This window comes from Penicillium verrucosum (assembly GCF_028828655.1).
Source record: "Penicillium verrucosum strain IBT 35672 chromosome Unknown utg000003l_segment0_segment0, whole genome shotgun sequence".
Taxonomy (NCBI): Eukaryota; Fungi; Ascomycota; class Eurotiomycetes; order Eurotiales; family Aspergillaceae; genus Penicillium; species Penicillium verrucosum.
In genome coordinates, this window is record NW_026643212.1 from 2,560,734 (window position 1) to 2,574,972 (window position 14,239).

At 47.7% G+C, this 14,239-nt stretch overlaps 2 protein-coding genes across 2 annotated transcripts; both read right to left on the reverse strand.

The window, feature by feature from the left end:
• Positions 1–639: 639 nt before the first annotated feature.
• On the reverse strand, positions 640–5,384 carry N7516_008657 (uncharacterized protein; the record flags this gene model as incomplete). The annotated part of the gene is made up of 5 exons (XM_057221376.1): positions 640–2,361; positions 2,391–3,496; positions 3,614–4,550; positions 4,627–4,806; positions 4,866–5,384. 5 exons carry the CDS (start codon positions 5,382–5,384, stop codon positions 640–642), a joined length of 4,464 nt encoding a protein of 1,487 aa, XP_057071648.1.
• Positions 5,385–8,265: 2,881 nt separating this feature from the next.
• N7516_008658 (uncharacterized protein) lies at positions 8,266–9,994 on the reverse strand (the record flags this gene model as incomplete). The annotated part of the gene is made up of 4 exons (XM_057221377.1): positions 8,266–9,140; positions 9,201–9,596; positions 9,651–9,852; positions 9,911–9,994. The coding sequence occupies 4 exons, from the start codon at positions 9,992–9,994 to the stop codon at positions 8,266–8,268; spliced, it is 1,557 nt and encodes a 518-aa protein (XP_057071649.1).
• Between the last annotated feature and the right edge of the window lie 4,245 nt (positions 9,995–14,239).

A 14,239-nucleotide genomic window follows, 5' to 3' on the forward strand; every position in this document is an offset into this window, starting at 1 on the left:
TGCCTCGCCTCACCTCCTTCTCTTTCTACTGCTATCAGCCCAACACACGATATCCTACCATCGGCAATTCGACTCTATATCAATCAACCATGCCCCTGAGATTCGTGAAGTATTGCATGGTTTTCTATTAGTTGGGAATACTGGCAGCTAAATACCATCAAGTACGGGTGCCTATAGCACCCGAAAGTGCTAGATCGGGCCTTAGCATATCTTATACGGACATATATAGGGACTAATGATACTAATTTATATATAGTAAAGGGCCTCTAGGGTCATATCCTCCCCTACTAAACGGAAACCGGTCCTCCGTTTCTCCGAATTAGTTATATAAGTAAATGTATAAGCTCTAGAGGCAATATAAATAATTTTTCAGATATACCTATATCAATTAGGGATATTAAGTTATATATAAAAAAGAAAGCAATTTGAAAGACATGAATAAATTTTCGCTGTGAATATCCATTGGGGGGAAAAAAAGATACAATTAAAAACGACTCCACAAAATGCAAACATGAGATGAACATAGAGAGTAAGTGGGTGCTCAGATCGATGGCTCATATGAGAGGAGAATAAATCAGTGTGAGATACACCATGAGATAGTTACAACATGGGGGAATGAGGGAAGCATAGTGCATCTCCTTAAACGCCGTGAGAAGACATGTCTTTCTCATTCTCATCCTTCCTGTCTTGGTCGTTATTTTCCTTCTTTCCGTCCTTGCTCTTAGCCATCCCCTCTTTCTCTCGCTTATGACGTTCGAAATCCAGGGGTACATGTGCCAACCCACGGGCACCAGTGCGTCGGATACGCTGTTCGGTGCGGGTCATAGGTCGGTTTGGGGTATCAGGGGCGTAGGCGACCTCGTATCCTCTGGCAGTGCGATTAAGTGTCAGAGGCGGGGGTACATATGAAGTTGGTTGGGGGAGTTTTCGGGCGCGATACTTTTCTGCGATCCGGGCAATGGGGTTCGAGTTTGGGTCGTGCCATGGCTCTCGGATTTTTTCAGTCCATCCGTCAAAGATTCCAGGGCCAGTTCTCAACTTCTCGGCCAAGATCCGTGCCCGGGAGAGGGCAATCTCGTCCTCGTCGACTTGGCGAGCCCGTTTCAGGCGAGCTTCCTCGATATACTGGACTTGTTCTTCAGTAAGACGCGTTGGCTCGCACAAGGCCTTAACTCGTGCAAGCTTTTCTTCCAGCTTTTCTAAGATCGGGAGCTTCGGCATGGGGCGGTTTTCTGCTTTGTAGACGGAGAACTTAAAAGGGACATGTTCGTCCTCTGTGGAAACCTTGGGCACCTTAGTACTCGGACCTTGTTCCTCCGGTTGGGGCTCGGATTCTTCATCCAGCACTCGCTTCTTTTCATGGACTTTAGACTTTTTGTGCACCGAAGACACTTGCGACTCCTGCGGCAGAGGCTTTTCCTCCTCGAAATGCACGGACCGTTTGAATGATCCTTCAGAGGCTGCAGCATGAGATTTTCCTTTCAGCGAGGAGCGCCTCTTGCGTTGATGTGATGCATTTGCATCGGTGGCTCCATGCTGTCGTTTCAATGACGCTTGCTGTCCTGGTGCCGCTGAGGGTTCTGAGCTTGGGAACAAGGGTGCTGGCGGCTGAGTAGTTGCTGTTTCAGGTGAGTATGCATTCGACGTGGTGTCAAATATTTTAGGCTGCCGAAGTGCTTCAAAGAGAGTCCGGGGAGGCGAAGTGGCGGTCGCTTGAGTGTGCGAAACAGACCGGCGCGTGCCCGAAATCGAAGCGGAGCCGTTGATAGGAGGTGGGCTAGGCAATTGGGCCTGTGCAGGTGCGGACTGGCTGAATACGGAAGTTCCACTCAGCTTGGGCGACTGTAAATTACCCAAAGACGGGGACAACTCCGATGGTGGGTTCTCGGGCGTGGGCGCAGTAGTTGCTGGAATTCCTGCTTTCTGGCTTGGTTGCGGTACCTTGGGAACTGCAAAGACTGAGTCGGGGACTGGGAATTGGCTGGCAGGCTTGTTCGAAGACCCTGAAATGGTGCGAGCATTGTCTACAGAGAACGGCGACACGGGCTGACCGAAACTCGACGCAGGTGCAGGTTCCTTAGATTTGACGGCTGTCTCTGGGGCTTTGAGGGCCTGGAATGGAGATGGAGCGGCAGGGGTAACAGTGTTTCCTAAACCCAAAGCTGGGGAAGATAGTGGAGCGTTCGGAAGTGCAAATGGATTGTTCGATGCAATCGTTGGTTGCTGGGCTTTGGCATCGCTCTTAGTCGCCGTAGACTCAGCAGAGGTATTTTTGGCACCAAAGGGGTTAGCGCCAGAGAATGTCGAAGCCGCGAAGGGGTTCTTGGATTCAGCCAACGAAGCGAGAGGTGAGGTGCTGGGCTTGAACAACGTAGGGGGGCTGTAGTAACTGTAGCCGGTGTCTCCGTCTTCTGAGTTGGCGCTGATGGCTTCGAGAAGGAGGATGGGGACGTCCCAGTGAAAGCACCCGCGCCAGATGAGAGTACAGAGGCAGGTTTATCCACAGTCGGCGCCTCATGAGGGGAAGCGCTGGGTTTGAACAGCGTGGATGGTGCGGTAGTAGCTGTCGCCGGTGTCTCCGTCTTTTGAGTTGGCTCTGATGGCTTGGGGAAGGAGAATGGAGATGGCGCAGTGAAAGCGCCCGTGTCGGAGGGTAGCACAGAACCGGAGCCATTCGGGAACACCGAGGCGGGTTTGTCTGCAGTGGACGATGCAGGAGGGAATGGATTGGGCCTTGAAAGCGTAGGCACGGGCGGAGTCGTTGCAGGTGGCTCCGTCTTGGGGTTTGCGTACGCTGGCTTTGAGAATATGGACGAAGAAGAACTAGAGGCGAAAGCAGACGACGAGGGCCGAGAAGGGCTAGTAGACGAAACAGCTGGCTTGTCGGCAGCGTCGGGTTGAGTAGGAAGGGGTTTTGTCTGGAAGGGCGAGGGTGTAGTGGTCAGGGCAGAGGCCTCGGCGGTCTTTTCGGGTTCTTTTGGGAACGAGAATGGATTTGGCGAAGAAGTAAAAGGAGACGGCGCTGCGGGCGTAACAGTGGTGGAGGGTATTGAAGTTGCGAACGGATTCGAGGGAGGACATGCCATTTTAGATGGCTGAAAGGCCGCCGCGAAAGGATTTGGCGGCTGTGAAGCGGTGGGCGGCGCATTTGACTGGAATAGTGAAGGCGAGCTTGCAGGAGTAGATTGTAAAGATTTCTGAGCCTCGGAAGCGATCCGGAATTCAGATGCAGACGGGTCCTGAAGAAGGGCGTTGTGTGTTTCAACCACAGGTGCGGGCGTCTGATTATCAATATCACTCACGAAGAGATCCCCGTCTTCTGCCTCAGCCTCAGGCAGGGTTTCACTCTTTTGAGGCAACTGGGAGTGATCTATCATGCCCATTCTTGCGGCTTCTCTGATGCTCATGCCGAGGATGATGGCAACAAGATTGCGTCCGGCGCGCTTCGACTCCACGTAGGTTTCAGAGAAAGAGTGGTCAGATGAGGGTGCGAAGTCTGGGAATTGTTAGCCACAAAACAAAGAAATGAACATGGGGCGAGGGAAAAGGGTGAGGTGGAAATGAAAGGAACCCATATTTGGCTGAGATGAGATTGTCGTTTGAAATCACTTACCAACAGAGTCTACCGGACGATCACCCCAATTGAGATAAAGTCCACCACTCGCGTTCTCCACAAACTGTAAGCCCTGTGCATTGCAATACTCAATTGTCTGCTCGTCGTTATCAAAGTGCAACACCTTGGTTAATTCCCCCACAGTCCAATGGTCATTTTTGGATTGCTGTGACAGTGGGGTCCGGCAGTAGGCTTTCCAGATTGCACGAATTGCCGTCTGACGAATGTGGTTGAAGTATACCTCAGCCACACAGGCCATCAGATATGACACACTCGGGGAATTGATGATGTTGAAGAAGCGAGTGTAGAGTCCTTGAGCAACTGCGTTCGGTCGGCGAGAATCAAGAGCACCTTGGGGCTCCCATGTATTACAGGCAGCAGCAAAGAGTTCCAATGCCACCTGCACTCGAGGTGAAGCGAGTAGGGCAGGTGGCCATTTCTGGACACGGGCTTCCAGGTCAGGCCGCTGGTCATGGATGGAGAACAAGATGTGGTAGGCGCGGAACTCGTCCTCATTGGGGAAGTGAATGCGCTCGCGGTTGTCATCGTAATAGTACATGAGAGAGAGCATGGTGTTGTTGAGTTGTTCACGCTCCTGATGACGGTCGAATTGCTCCGTGTTCGCCGGGTTCGAAAGAAGATGTAGGGACACGATATGGAACCGCGCAATCCTTTCCAAGCAAATGACCGCTGTCTTTACGTCCTCCTCGTTTGTAAGTTGCTGCACCGAGAAGTCGTTCCGGATTGATCGTGTCCGGTTCCAGACGAACATGTGGATGACGGCCAACGATTCACCACCATTGATAACATAGCGAATGAGATAGTTCATGGTTTGTAAAAGGGTCTTTGGTGTCCGGATATCCGAGGGCAATTGCTCATCATTTCCAGCTGCCGCACGTCGGAAGCGTTTCACCATCTTGGTTTCCAAGATTTCTAGCTGGTTCGTTGTCGGATTGTAATACTAAAGTTGCATGTCAGCGTGGCGCCAATGATAGCAACAGCCGCACCATTACCTTTTCACACTTGTCGACTGCTTTCTGCACGATCCGCTCCACCCTCTCGAAATCGGGACACATGCCGGTGCAGGTACCCACGGGGGTGATAGCTTGGTTCAAAGAAGTCGGCTGGTTCGGGTCCGCCATCTGGCCATCTTTGATCGCCCGTTCGCGCTGTCTCACTTGATCAATTTTCAGCTGCAAGTTTGATTAGCTCTGTGGTCGTGTTGTCCATTTTCGAGGAAGTAGGGACTGACTTTGTCAAAGCGTTCCTGGTAAGTGTTCAACGTTGATGCATGCTCCATGGTCGCGGCAACATTAGAACCCCCGCCAACAAATTTCGCCGAGGATTGTTGTTTTGTAATGTTCGGTTGAGCAAATGGGTTTTTGGCTACGTTCGAAGCCGAAGGATTGTTTGCGACTCTGGAAAATGGAGACTGCTGGGCGGGCTGAGCGCCAAACGGCGATGCGACAGGTTTTTGCTGATTTGATTGCGCAAATGGTGAGTTGGCAACACCAGGCTTGGGGTCCTCTACAGGTTGTTGGGGTCCATTCGCGGTGTGGTTTGCAGCGCCTGCGCCGCGACCACGGCCACGAGCCGTCCATGTTGCCGACCCCCGTCCACGCCCTCGAGCCCTCGCTGCGCGAGGCGCACCTGACCCTCTCGGTACATATGTTGATGTATGTCCACCTCTACCCCGCCCCGTCGAGCCTTGCACGCCCGGCGCGCCTCCCCTGTGACCACGGCCCGCAGAAGGATTAAACGGGCTAGCCATCCTGTCCGCAAAGAGCGGAGTAAACTGGATAGGCCGCCGCCTCTTGTAATAGCCCCACCGCTCGCTCTATAGTCAATTTGACTTCGGATTTTTGTGGTGGATAATTCTGATATGCGATGGACAAACGATTGCGCAGGATCTGTAGAGTTTTTTTGCTGTTTGCTGGAGTTATTGCGCCGAGGCGACAACAAAGAAGTCAGCCCATCAGTCCATGTTACAAAGCCGCGAGGGGATGGCCGGGATGGCCCAATATTGGACGGGAGAGACAGCGGATGGATACAAAGGAAGGCCGGAGGGTCAAAGCTGATGACTCGAATGGACTCGGGAATAGATTCGCCCTACGCGTCAGTGAACTCACCGTATTTTCGCTTTATGTGGATTTACAAGTGACCTCGCGGACTTGTCGCCTTCGGTATTTGCGATTGATTGGGATTGTTCAGCTCGTGAAGCATGCGCGTCGGAGTTTGCGGTAGTGGCGTGAACTAAAGTGGCGGTACCGGTTTATCAGCCCTGTAATGCATCCCGCATGAGAATAACGTCCGGAATGTAAGCACGTACTGAGAGTGAAATGATTGAAGAGGATGAGGATAGAAATTCCGCCGCGTTCACGGAGCTTGAAGCTGAGCGGAGTGGGCTCCGCTTACTCCGCTGACCAAGCGCTTATGTCGGTACGTGCGTGCGTCTAATTGGGCGGCGGCTAACGCGAGCCAATTAGATAGAATCATCCCAGGAACAATAGGTATAATACCATCTAAATCGCTTGTTATTGTTGACTATACCATCGTGGCATCTTGAGGTCTAGTAATTCATATTTAGGGCAGATAGTTTGAACAATATGGAGCGACAGGAGAGACGTAAGCCTCCAAACCAAGCATAATATAACAATAATAACTACTACAAAACTGTGGAGGGAGAGAAGTGACTTAGAGCCGAAGATAGAAGTATGTAAGAAGTTAACAAAGGTACACAAGCCTATACAAGACCACATCCTATTTATGCTCGTGCCTCTGACAGACTGACTTAACGTAATCGGATGCCTTGGTGACGAAAACGCTTCTAAGGTTCAGAAAGAAAGAAAGAGTCGTAATTAATATACATAGAGCTGAAGATTAACAAGTTGAGTATTGTTAATACGTACGCCGCTTCAAGGGATGAACGAGCCCAGACTTTCTTTGCTACAACTATACACTGTATAAAGGTCAATACTCAAGTCCAGCTTGAGCAACACCCGCAGAGTGAGCATTTTGGCTAGGGTATAAGCACCGTTGCCACTAGGGGCAGCGTAGGCCACCGAAAATAGAGCGAGAGGAAGGGAAGTCGGAAGAACATTCATTTTAGACGTAGCTGATAATAGGGGCGGTGAAGATAGAGAAAAGATGCTTTATAGAGGAAACAAGGCGCTAATGAGATTCGATGGTAGGATATTTATACCTGGAAATTGTTACAATAGCGTTAACATGCCCATACTGACCATGTTGCGATAGTTTCAGAATGGAGCTGTAATCTTGACCCCATGCAATGGATAGGCACTAACTAGTATAGGGTTCCAGCCAGCCCGGGATACAGAGAAAGAATGGGAATTCGTGGATATGCACAAAGCCCTAGCGATTACTACTTGTAGATACGATCACCGGCTTTCATTGGTGGACTTGTTATATTACAATATACCATCCGTGCAAGGATATTGTTTCAACATATAGTAACATTCGAATGCATTTGGATGTGCCTGGGGGAACCCGCAGGCTTTTTCAAATTGGTGGTATAACTTGATTCACGCTATCTATTTAGTACTGCACTACCTAGCTCATTTCTAGGGTCCGAAGCGAGTTGCAGTTGCTTTGTATGCGGTGTTAGGGCCGATTGTAAAAAGAAATCCCTCATTATGAAGTTGGTCTAAAATCTGGGATACGCCGTACGACTATGGCGAGGTATGTATGAGAGAACTAGAAATACTTTGTGGATTTTGTCAGGTCATGGTTCCTACATAATGCATTGGACCGATTCAGTTGTCTAATGTCTTATATTTCATCCATGTATAGATATTTAGTTTGATAACTTGTATAGCTCTATGGATTTTGGGAGTAGCAGGTCCAGTTTCACTCATATATAACCCTTCTATAACAAGGAATCATTCTTTTTCTATACCTAAGTATACAACATAAGCTCTCTTGGCCTGACAGGGTGCTATTATTGAGTTCCGGGCCGGGTCCACTAATCTTGACACTACCTAGGTACACCATACAAACAACATTGAACCTTTCGGTGTATAACCGGCTCTCGTCTGCTCCTTTAAGTTAGTCTTGTCATTAAAAAGGAGACACGATTGCATAGTATCAACAGAATAAAATTTTCGAATATCTACCCAAATCTCGTTTATCAACAGCTCCAAACATCCATGTTGGAGAAAACCCATATACACAATGAAAACCAAAAGAACCAAGCAGATGAGCAGATCAACAGAGGACAAGAAGAAAAAGATGAATAAGGCCAACACCAAAAAAGAGAAGTGAAAAAAATGAGGCGAGACCATTAAGGAAAATCCAAGAAGAAAGAAACCACAGAAGAAAAACAAAGACCGGAAATATAGATCACTTTCAACCAAACACAACCCAAATATTTTCAAAAGAAAAATAAACAGAAAAAAAAAAACCAAGTAGATCCCATATGTACCGGCACCTGGCAAGACGACCCCCAAGTTTTTATACCATAATAAATCCCCCAAAAAAAAAAGATAACAACTCCCCTGATGAGCGCTAAGTTTGTTGACCAGAGCCATCACTCATATATGTTCGTTATACCCATACCATATCCATACCCATACCCATGCCCCATTAAACCGCCATCCTCAAGTCATTCGTGACAAAAGAAACCCACATCACATTTAGACAGTGTGGGAGAGAGTCATCCCGTTAGGGTGCGGGTGGCCCAGCGATCCTGTGCGGAAAGGCAGGGATCTTTGGTGGATGGAGTCCATATGGGACTGCTGGGCATGGTGATGGGACATGTCATGCATGTGGGATACCATGGGCATCTGGTAGGTCATTGAAGGCTGGGGCATACCCTGGCTAGACGCTGGTGTAGGGTAATCAACAGGGCTGAAGATGTTCTGACGGAAAGACGGGGTCCAGGTATCGTAGTGGCCATTTACTCCGCGCTGATCGGGTGTGGAATTGGGGTAGGTGTTGTGGGCGGAGTAGTCGAAGGCGGAGACTGAGACGTCATGGGGACTGATCATCTCCGCGGTCACGGGAGTGCTGAGCATGGATTGCGAGGAGAATGAATCGGTGTATTGGGGAGGGGTGGTGTAGTAAGGGCGGTCCTGGCGGGTAGGGTTTTCGAAGGTGAGGGGCTCCGCCATGGAGAAGCTGCCTGGGAGGGAGCGAGTTGGTGGGATGGTGTCGATCGGTGTGGTTAATGAGGTAGATGCTTGGTCGAATGATGAGATGGGGGTCATCAATCCTTGGTTGATGTGCTCGGGCTCTTCGATAGTGACTGAGGTGGAGGAGGAGTCGTCTTCTTCGTCGCCCTTAGGGCTAGGGCCACGGTTCATGGTGTAGACAACCATATTGGCATCGACTTCACCTCGTTCAAAACGCTCCTCCATCTTGCGGACGCGGAGAATCTCGTAGATGATCTCGACGTGAGATGCGTGCTTCAAGCTTCGCTTGGTGTCGCCAGCAACATCCTTAAGCTTATCGGCAGTGATACCGTAAGCACCGAGCTTGCGGATAATGTGAAGCAAGAGCTCAATACGGTCTATTAGAGATAAGTTAGCAAGTAGATTAAGAATAAATCAGAATTGGAAGCAAATCATACACTCTTTTCTCAGGTGGTCAGGCTCCTTGTGCATAACACCGGGAGGCCACCACTCGGGCTTGGTCTTTTCTGGGTCGCCAGTAGTACCAGGGGCAGATCCTGCAGGTGGCTTGCCACCATTGTAAGGGTGTCGGACCTGCTTGCGAGGCTCAATGAATTTGATAAATGCCTTAGCAACCATGCGACAGTTTAGTTGTTGGAAGTGCTTTAGTGCGCCTTCATAATAGCCCATAACCTTTTGGGCATCTCCAATGCGAAGAGGGACCATTTCGGCAGACCCACTAGGAGCATCCTCGCTATCAGTGTCCTGTTCAGCTAGGCGGTCGTCATTGATAGAGATAATAGGAGCGTTGCCCTTGCGACGTCTCACTCGACGAGGAGATGTATCCATTGACTCTGTATATTGGTATTAGTATATATTGATTAGTCTGAGGGGTCTAGGTAACATACGGTGAGCCGGGGCATAGTAGCCGATGCGTTCACCCAGAATCTCGAGGAAGTTCTGGCGGACTTCTGGGGTGAAGACCGTGGAATTTTGCTCTTGAATAGAAGATGATTCATCAACCTTAAGCGTGCCATCACGGTCAAGATAAATCATGGCAAAGTGGGCATGAGGAGGACGGAATGATGAGCGGGAGTTGGCCATCATTGGCTAGTCGGGATGTCAGTAAGAGTGAACCTTGGTTTGTTTCTCTTGGGTGAGGACATACAGGAACATCGCCCCATCCTGGGGGTCCTTCGAGAGCCGAGGCAGACCTCTTCATGGCTCCGCTTGTTGGTTTACTGTAAACCATTGTGGCGGGTGTATATACGTATGTGCTGACGCGATGGTCTTCAGAGTAGTGATTGAGTCTCAGTCAAAATAGTGTATCGAGATACCAAAAGTGAGAGTGATGTTGGTTCTGGATGTTGCACGTCGAGGAAAGACTGTTCTCTTTATAGATAGTGCTGCTCGAGTGGCGGGGTTTCGATTTAGTCTTGCAAAACGAAGTTGGTACTAATGACTGTGGAGTTACAGTCAGCCAACTGACTCTCAACATCTTCGGCAGCACCAGTCCGTCCCCGGGGAGAGGGTGTTCATGAACACCCAACGGCGGAAGGGTCATTCCCGCTCCGGTACGGGAACCGGTAGGACAAACGCTGGGATTCCGACAACCGGGACCCAACCAAGCTCTTACAAACGGAGCTAGAAGAGAATTGGGATGTACTCACATAGTCTTGAGTTGACAATGTGCAGGTATGTCTCAATGGGGATGAGAAAGCGGATAACTGCAGCAAAGTGACTGTTCGTAACCGGGATGCAGGAACGAAAGGAAGCCTCCACTCTTTGTGTTCCCAAGTAAACGAAAGGCGACGGGGGGAGGTTGGAACAGTTGAGAATGAAATATCTTGAAAGAAAGAAGATCCAGTGGGATGATCTTTTAAATAAAACTGAGGAAGTATAGAGATCAAAAAGAATATTGAAGGGGATATGCAAGCCTTTTTCAGTTCTAGACTTTAACATGTAAATGACAAAAGGACGATGGGAAAATAATAATATAAAATATGACTATTAATTCAACATGGATGATCCTAGAAGCCGAGTGATCGTATGCAGCGAGATTGGCGCATTCAAAGGGCATGCAGTAGCCTTAGACTTGGGGACCCGATCCAGGATCCCTGTTCCCACTATTTGTAGATCGCAGGTATATTTTATTTATTTTATTTTATTTTGTATTTTAGGATTTAATATTTAATATTTTTATTTTCTATTTTCTATTTTCTATTTTCTATTTTTTTATTTGAATTTATATTAATTCTATAATTCTATAATTCTATAATTCCATTAATTCACCCGAGGAAAATACCCCAACAGTGGCGCCCATTATCGATCGACCCCCACGAACAAGGCCTCATGGGTTGCTGCAGTTCCAATGGACTTAAAAAAAAACCTTACGGGATCAGATCTTTAAATCAATTCTATTATACAAGGCAACCCTCAGCTTAAACCTAAGGCAATATAGATGTAAATCATAGACACGAACCTATTAACCCTACAAGTGCAGCACTCGCGTCTAGCTGTCAGGCACACACACCCAAACATCCCCCATTGGGAAGACGCACAGCCCTGATTTGACGCCGTGTGGGTGCTATTCTTAATGTGCAGATCGTTGACCTTTCGGAGCTTCCGGTTCCAAGAAGAAAAAAAAAAAAAAAAAAGGATAATTCGTCATCGGTGATGATTTTGAATCTAAAGAAAAGTACTCCGTACAGTCTACGGAGTACTAAAAGTGTATAATGATATAATGATGCCTATATTATCCTATTATATTACTTATCACCTATTCCTTGAATTTGCAATTATCTATAACAATTTTTAATTTTTTTGTATTCTCGATCTTCGGATCTGAACATCAAAGTGCCCCGACACTAGCAACCAACCAAGTACATGAATCCACACTTCCCCATTCTTCGTGAACCTATCAAGGTGCGGCTTGTGCATGGCCCAATACCCTGGATCCTGGGAGATGACTCGCCGATAATCTGTCAGTGTTTCCTTTTTATTCCCGTCTTAAGCTTGTTGCTGCCGTCGATCGACGTTCATTGACATATACCTACTCCGGGGTGGCAAGCCAAAAACAGTGGGTTTTCTGGAATTCATAGACCTTGGCTTCAGCTGAGTATAGCAGATGGTCCAAGTCCCCCTGAGATCAGACCTCAAATCTCGTCAAATCAATCCAAATCAAGTCAATCAAACAGGTTGAAGCGAAGGGGAATAATAATAAAAAAAAGTACCTACCAATACGACCGTAGCTCTCTCGCCTGTACCGATTTATCCGCAAAGATGGGCGATAATTAATTATATAAAAAATAAAATAAACGCTCTAGGACAGATCGAGAGAATAGAGTGTTTGGCATCCCAACACTACGGCATGATCTACCCTCTCTTTCTCCCGGGGAACGAAATTGGTTGCAAAATGGTTCGAGTAACTATACTACGGTGGGTTAGTGGCGGTACTTTTTGACAGTTGGGAACCTTTTGTGATAGTCCAATCAAATGTCTTCCTGACCCCCCGGTCGACAACATAGGTCTGTGCTCAGAGCCCAGGGGAAAGGGAACTCGATACCTGGACTCTGTCAACGCGCCCATCTCCCGCCGACCCGGTGGATTACACTGGGGGATTACACTGGGGTTTCTTAGGATAAACGCTACAATTTGACATGGGGTTTTTTTTTGAAATCCCCCAGAACAAAGATGTTCATAACGGCCCAAGTCGGTCAATGCTACCCAAAAAAAAAGGGGGATAGAATCCGAAACATTCTAACCTACTATATCTTGTCTATACTATCTTGACATTAGGAAAAAAAAGGGAATACTTCTTCGGTCCCACTATCCATCCACGCTATATCGGGGAAGATGCAAGAGACAGAGTTTTTTTTTTTCCTAATGCACAAACAACTCCAATCTGATTGTGTACTTGGAGTATTGTATCGATCTGATCAATCTCATCGACATAAACTACTTCCTATTACTCTGCACCTAACATTGTAACATTCCAATTGCCGTGCCGTCCACTGCAATACTATTGAACCGCAGCACCGCTTGCAAATTGAATGCACCCACCTCCGCGGAATCAACGTAGGCAATATCAATATATATTTTCTTAGGTTGGCGCAAGGCATAGATAGAACAAAGCAGGATCAAACTAGACAGTTTAAGGTAAACGGTGTGTTATTTGTCATGTTGTTCGCTCTTTGAAGGCGCGAAAACCGCAAAACTAGGCATACTCGGATACTTAATCTAGTAATCAGAAAAATCTACGGCTTCAACGATGACATCCCCGGAGAGTGTTTTCTTTGTTTGTGCCCCCCTCCTCCCATTACATGTTCCCACTGAGGCGGTTTGTTTGCTTTGTCCGCTTAGCCGCCGTGGATTTTTCTCTTAGCGTGGGGATCAACTGGACTTACTCTCCTCCGTAAACTACTTCATCTTACAGATACTTAGAGAAAAAGAAAATTAAACAAAAGTCCCCAGTTACATTTGAAATCACGGATTACTCCGAATGTACGGAGTACTGCAGAGTACGAAGTACATACGGAGTACTAGTTAACTAACTATATTATCCAACATGTATTTGAATTTGATCTGAATAATAGCTTAAGGTCGGGTCTAGGCTTTAAAACGCCCCCCTTTTTTTCTTAAAAAAAAATTAAAACATGTCGGAGATGATCAGGCTTCTAACATTTGACACTTGCAAATGAAAGCTTCTCATTGGGCACAAGGGATGAATCTTTCCCCAAACACTCGGATTAACCACAGATCAGCCACAACGTGGCTCAGCTATTTTAAGCACTGCCACAGCCCTAGACATAATAGCTGAAGGGGGGCAAAAATATCTGCACCATTTATTTACATAAAGTACAGCAAAGAAGCGTCCATGGATGTTCCCTGCCGAACCTGAATTGATACAAAGATTTTTGAAACCCCAACCAATGTCAGGAAGTTTGACACCTTGGCATTGCCAATCCCTATCACACTAGTTTCAGAGCAAACATTTGATGAGCGCCAACTATTTAATCTAGTGGCCGCCATCTCCGCTTACACCACGACCCAAAACGGAACTAGGGCTCGGGTTTGTTCGGCGATGCAATCACCCTGAAACCCCCAAAAGGAGGCGCGGACGACCAGTGGACTCGGCGGATATGTGACAGCGGGTGTGCACTGACGGTAAGAAAATAACTGGGTGGGGGCTGGTCAGAAGATTGGGGATAACTGCAACCATCGCACGATTGGGGGGGAGGGTTGAAGAGTTGATGATCTACACTTTCAAACAACTTCATGCCTGTGCCCGTCTCGCACTTCTAGAACGCTCGAGAAAAAGGTCCTGGGCTGATTACACGACTGGGATGGCTTGTTGGGATGGTTCACCGCTACAGGGAGTATAGAAATCGGGCTAAAATGTACAAGAATATACAAAAATATACAGAGTACTCTCGGGAAGACTTTTTTTTTGTCGTGCTTTAGGAAATTACTTCATGTCTATCCTTCGCTTCAGAGT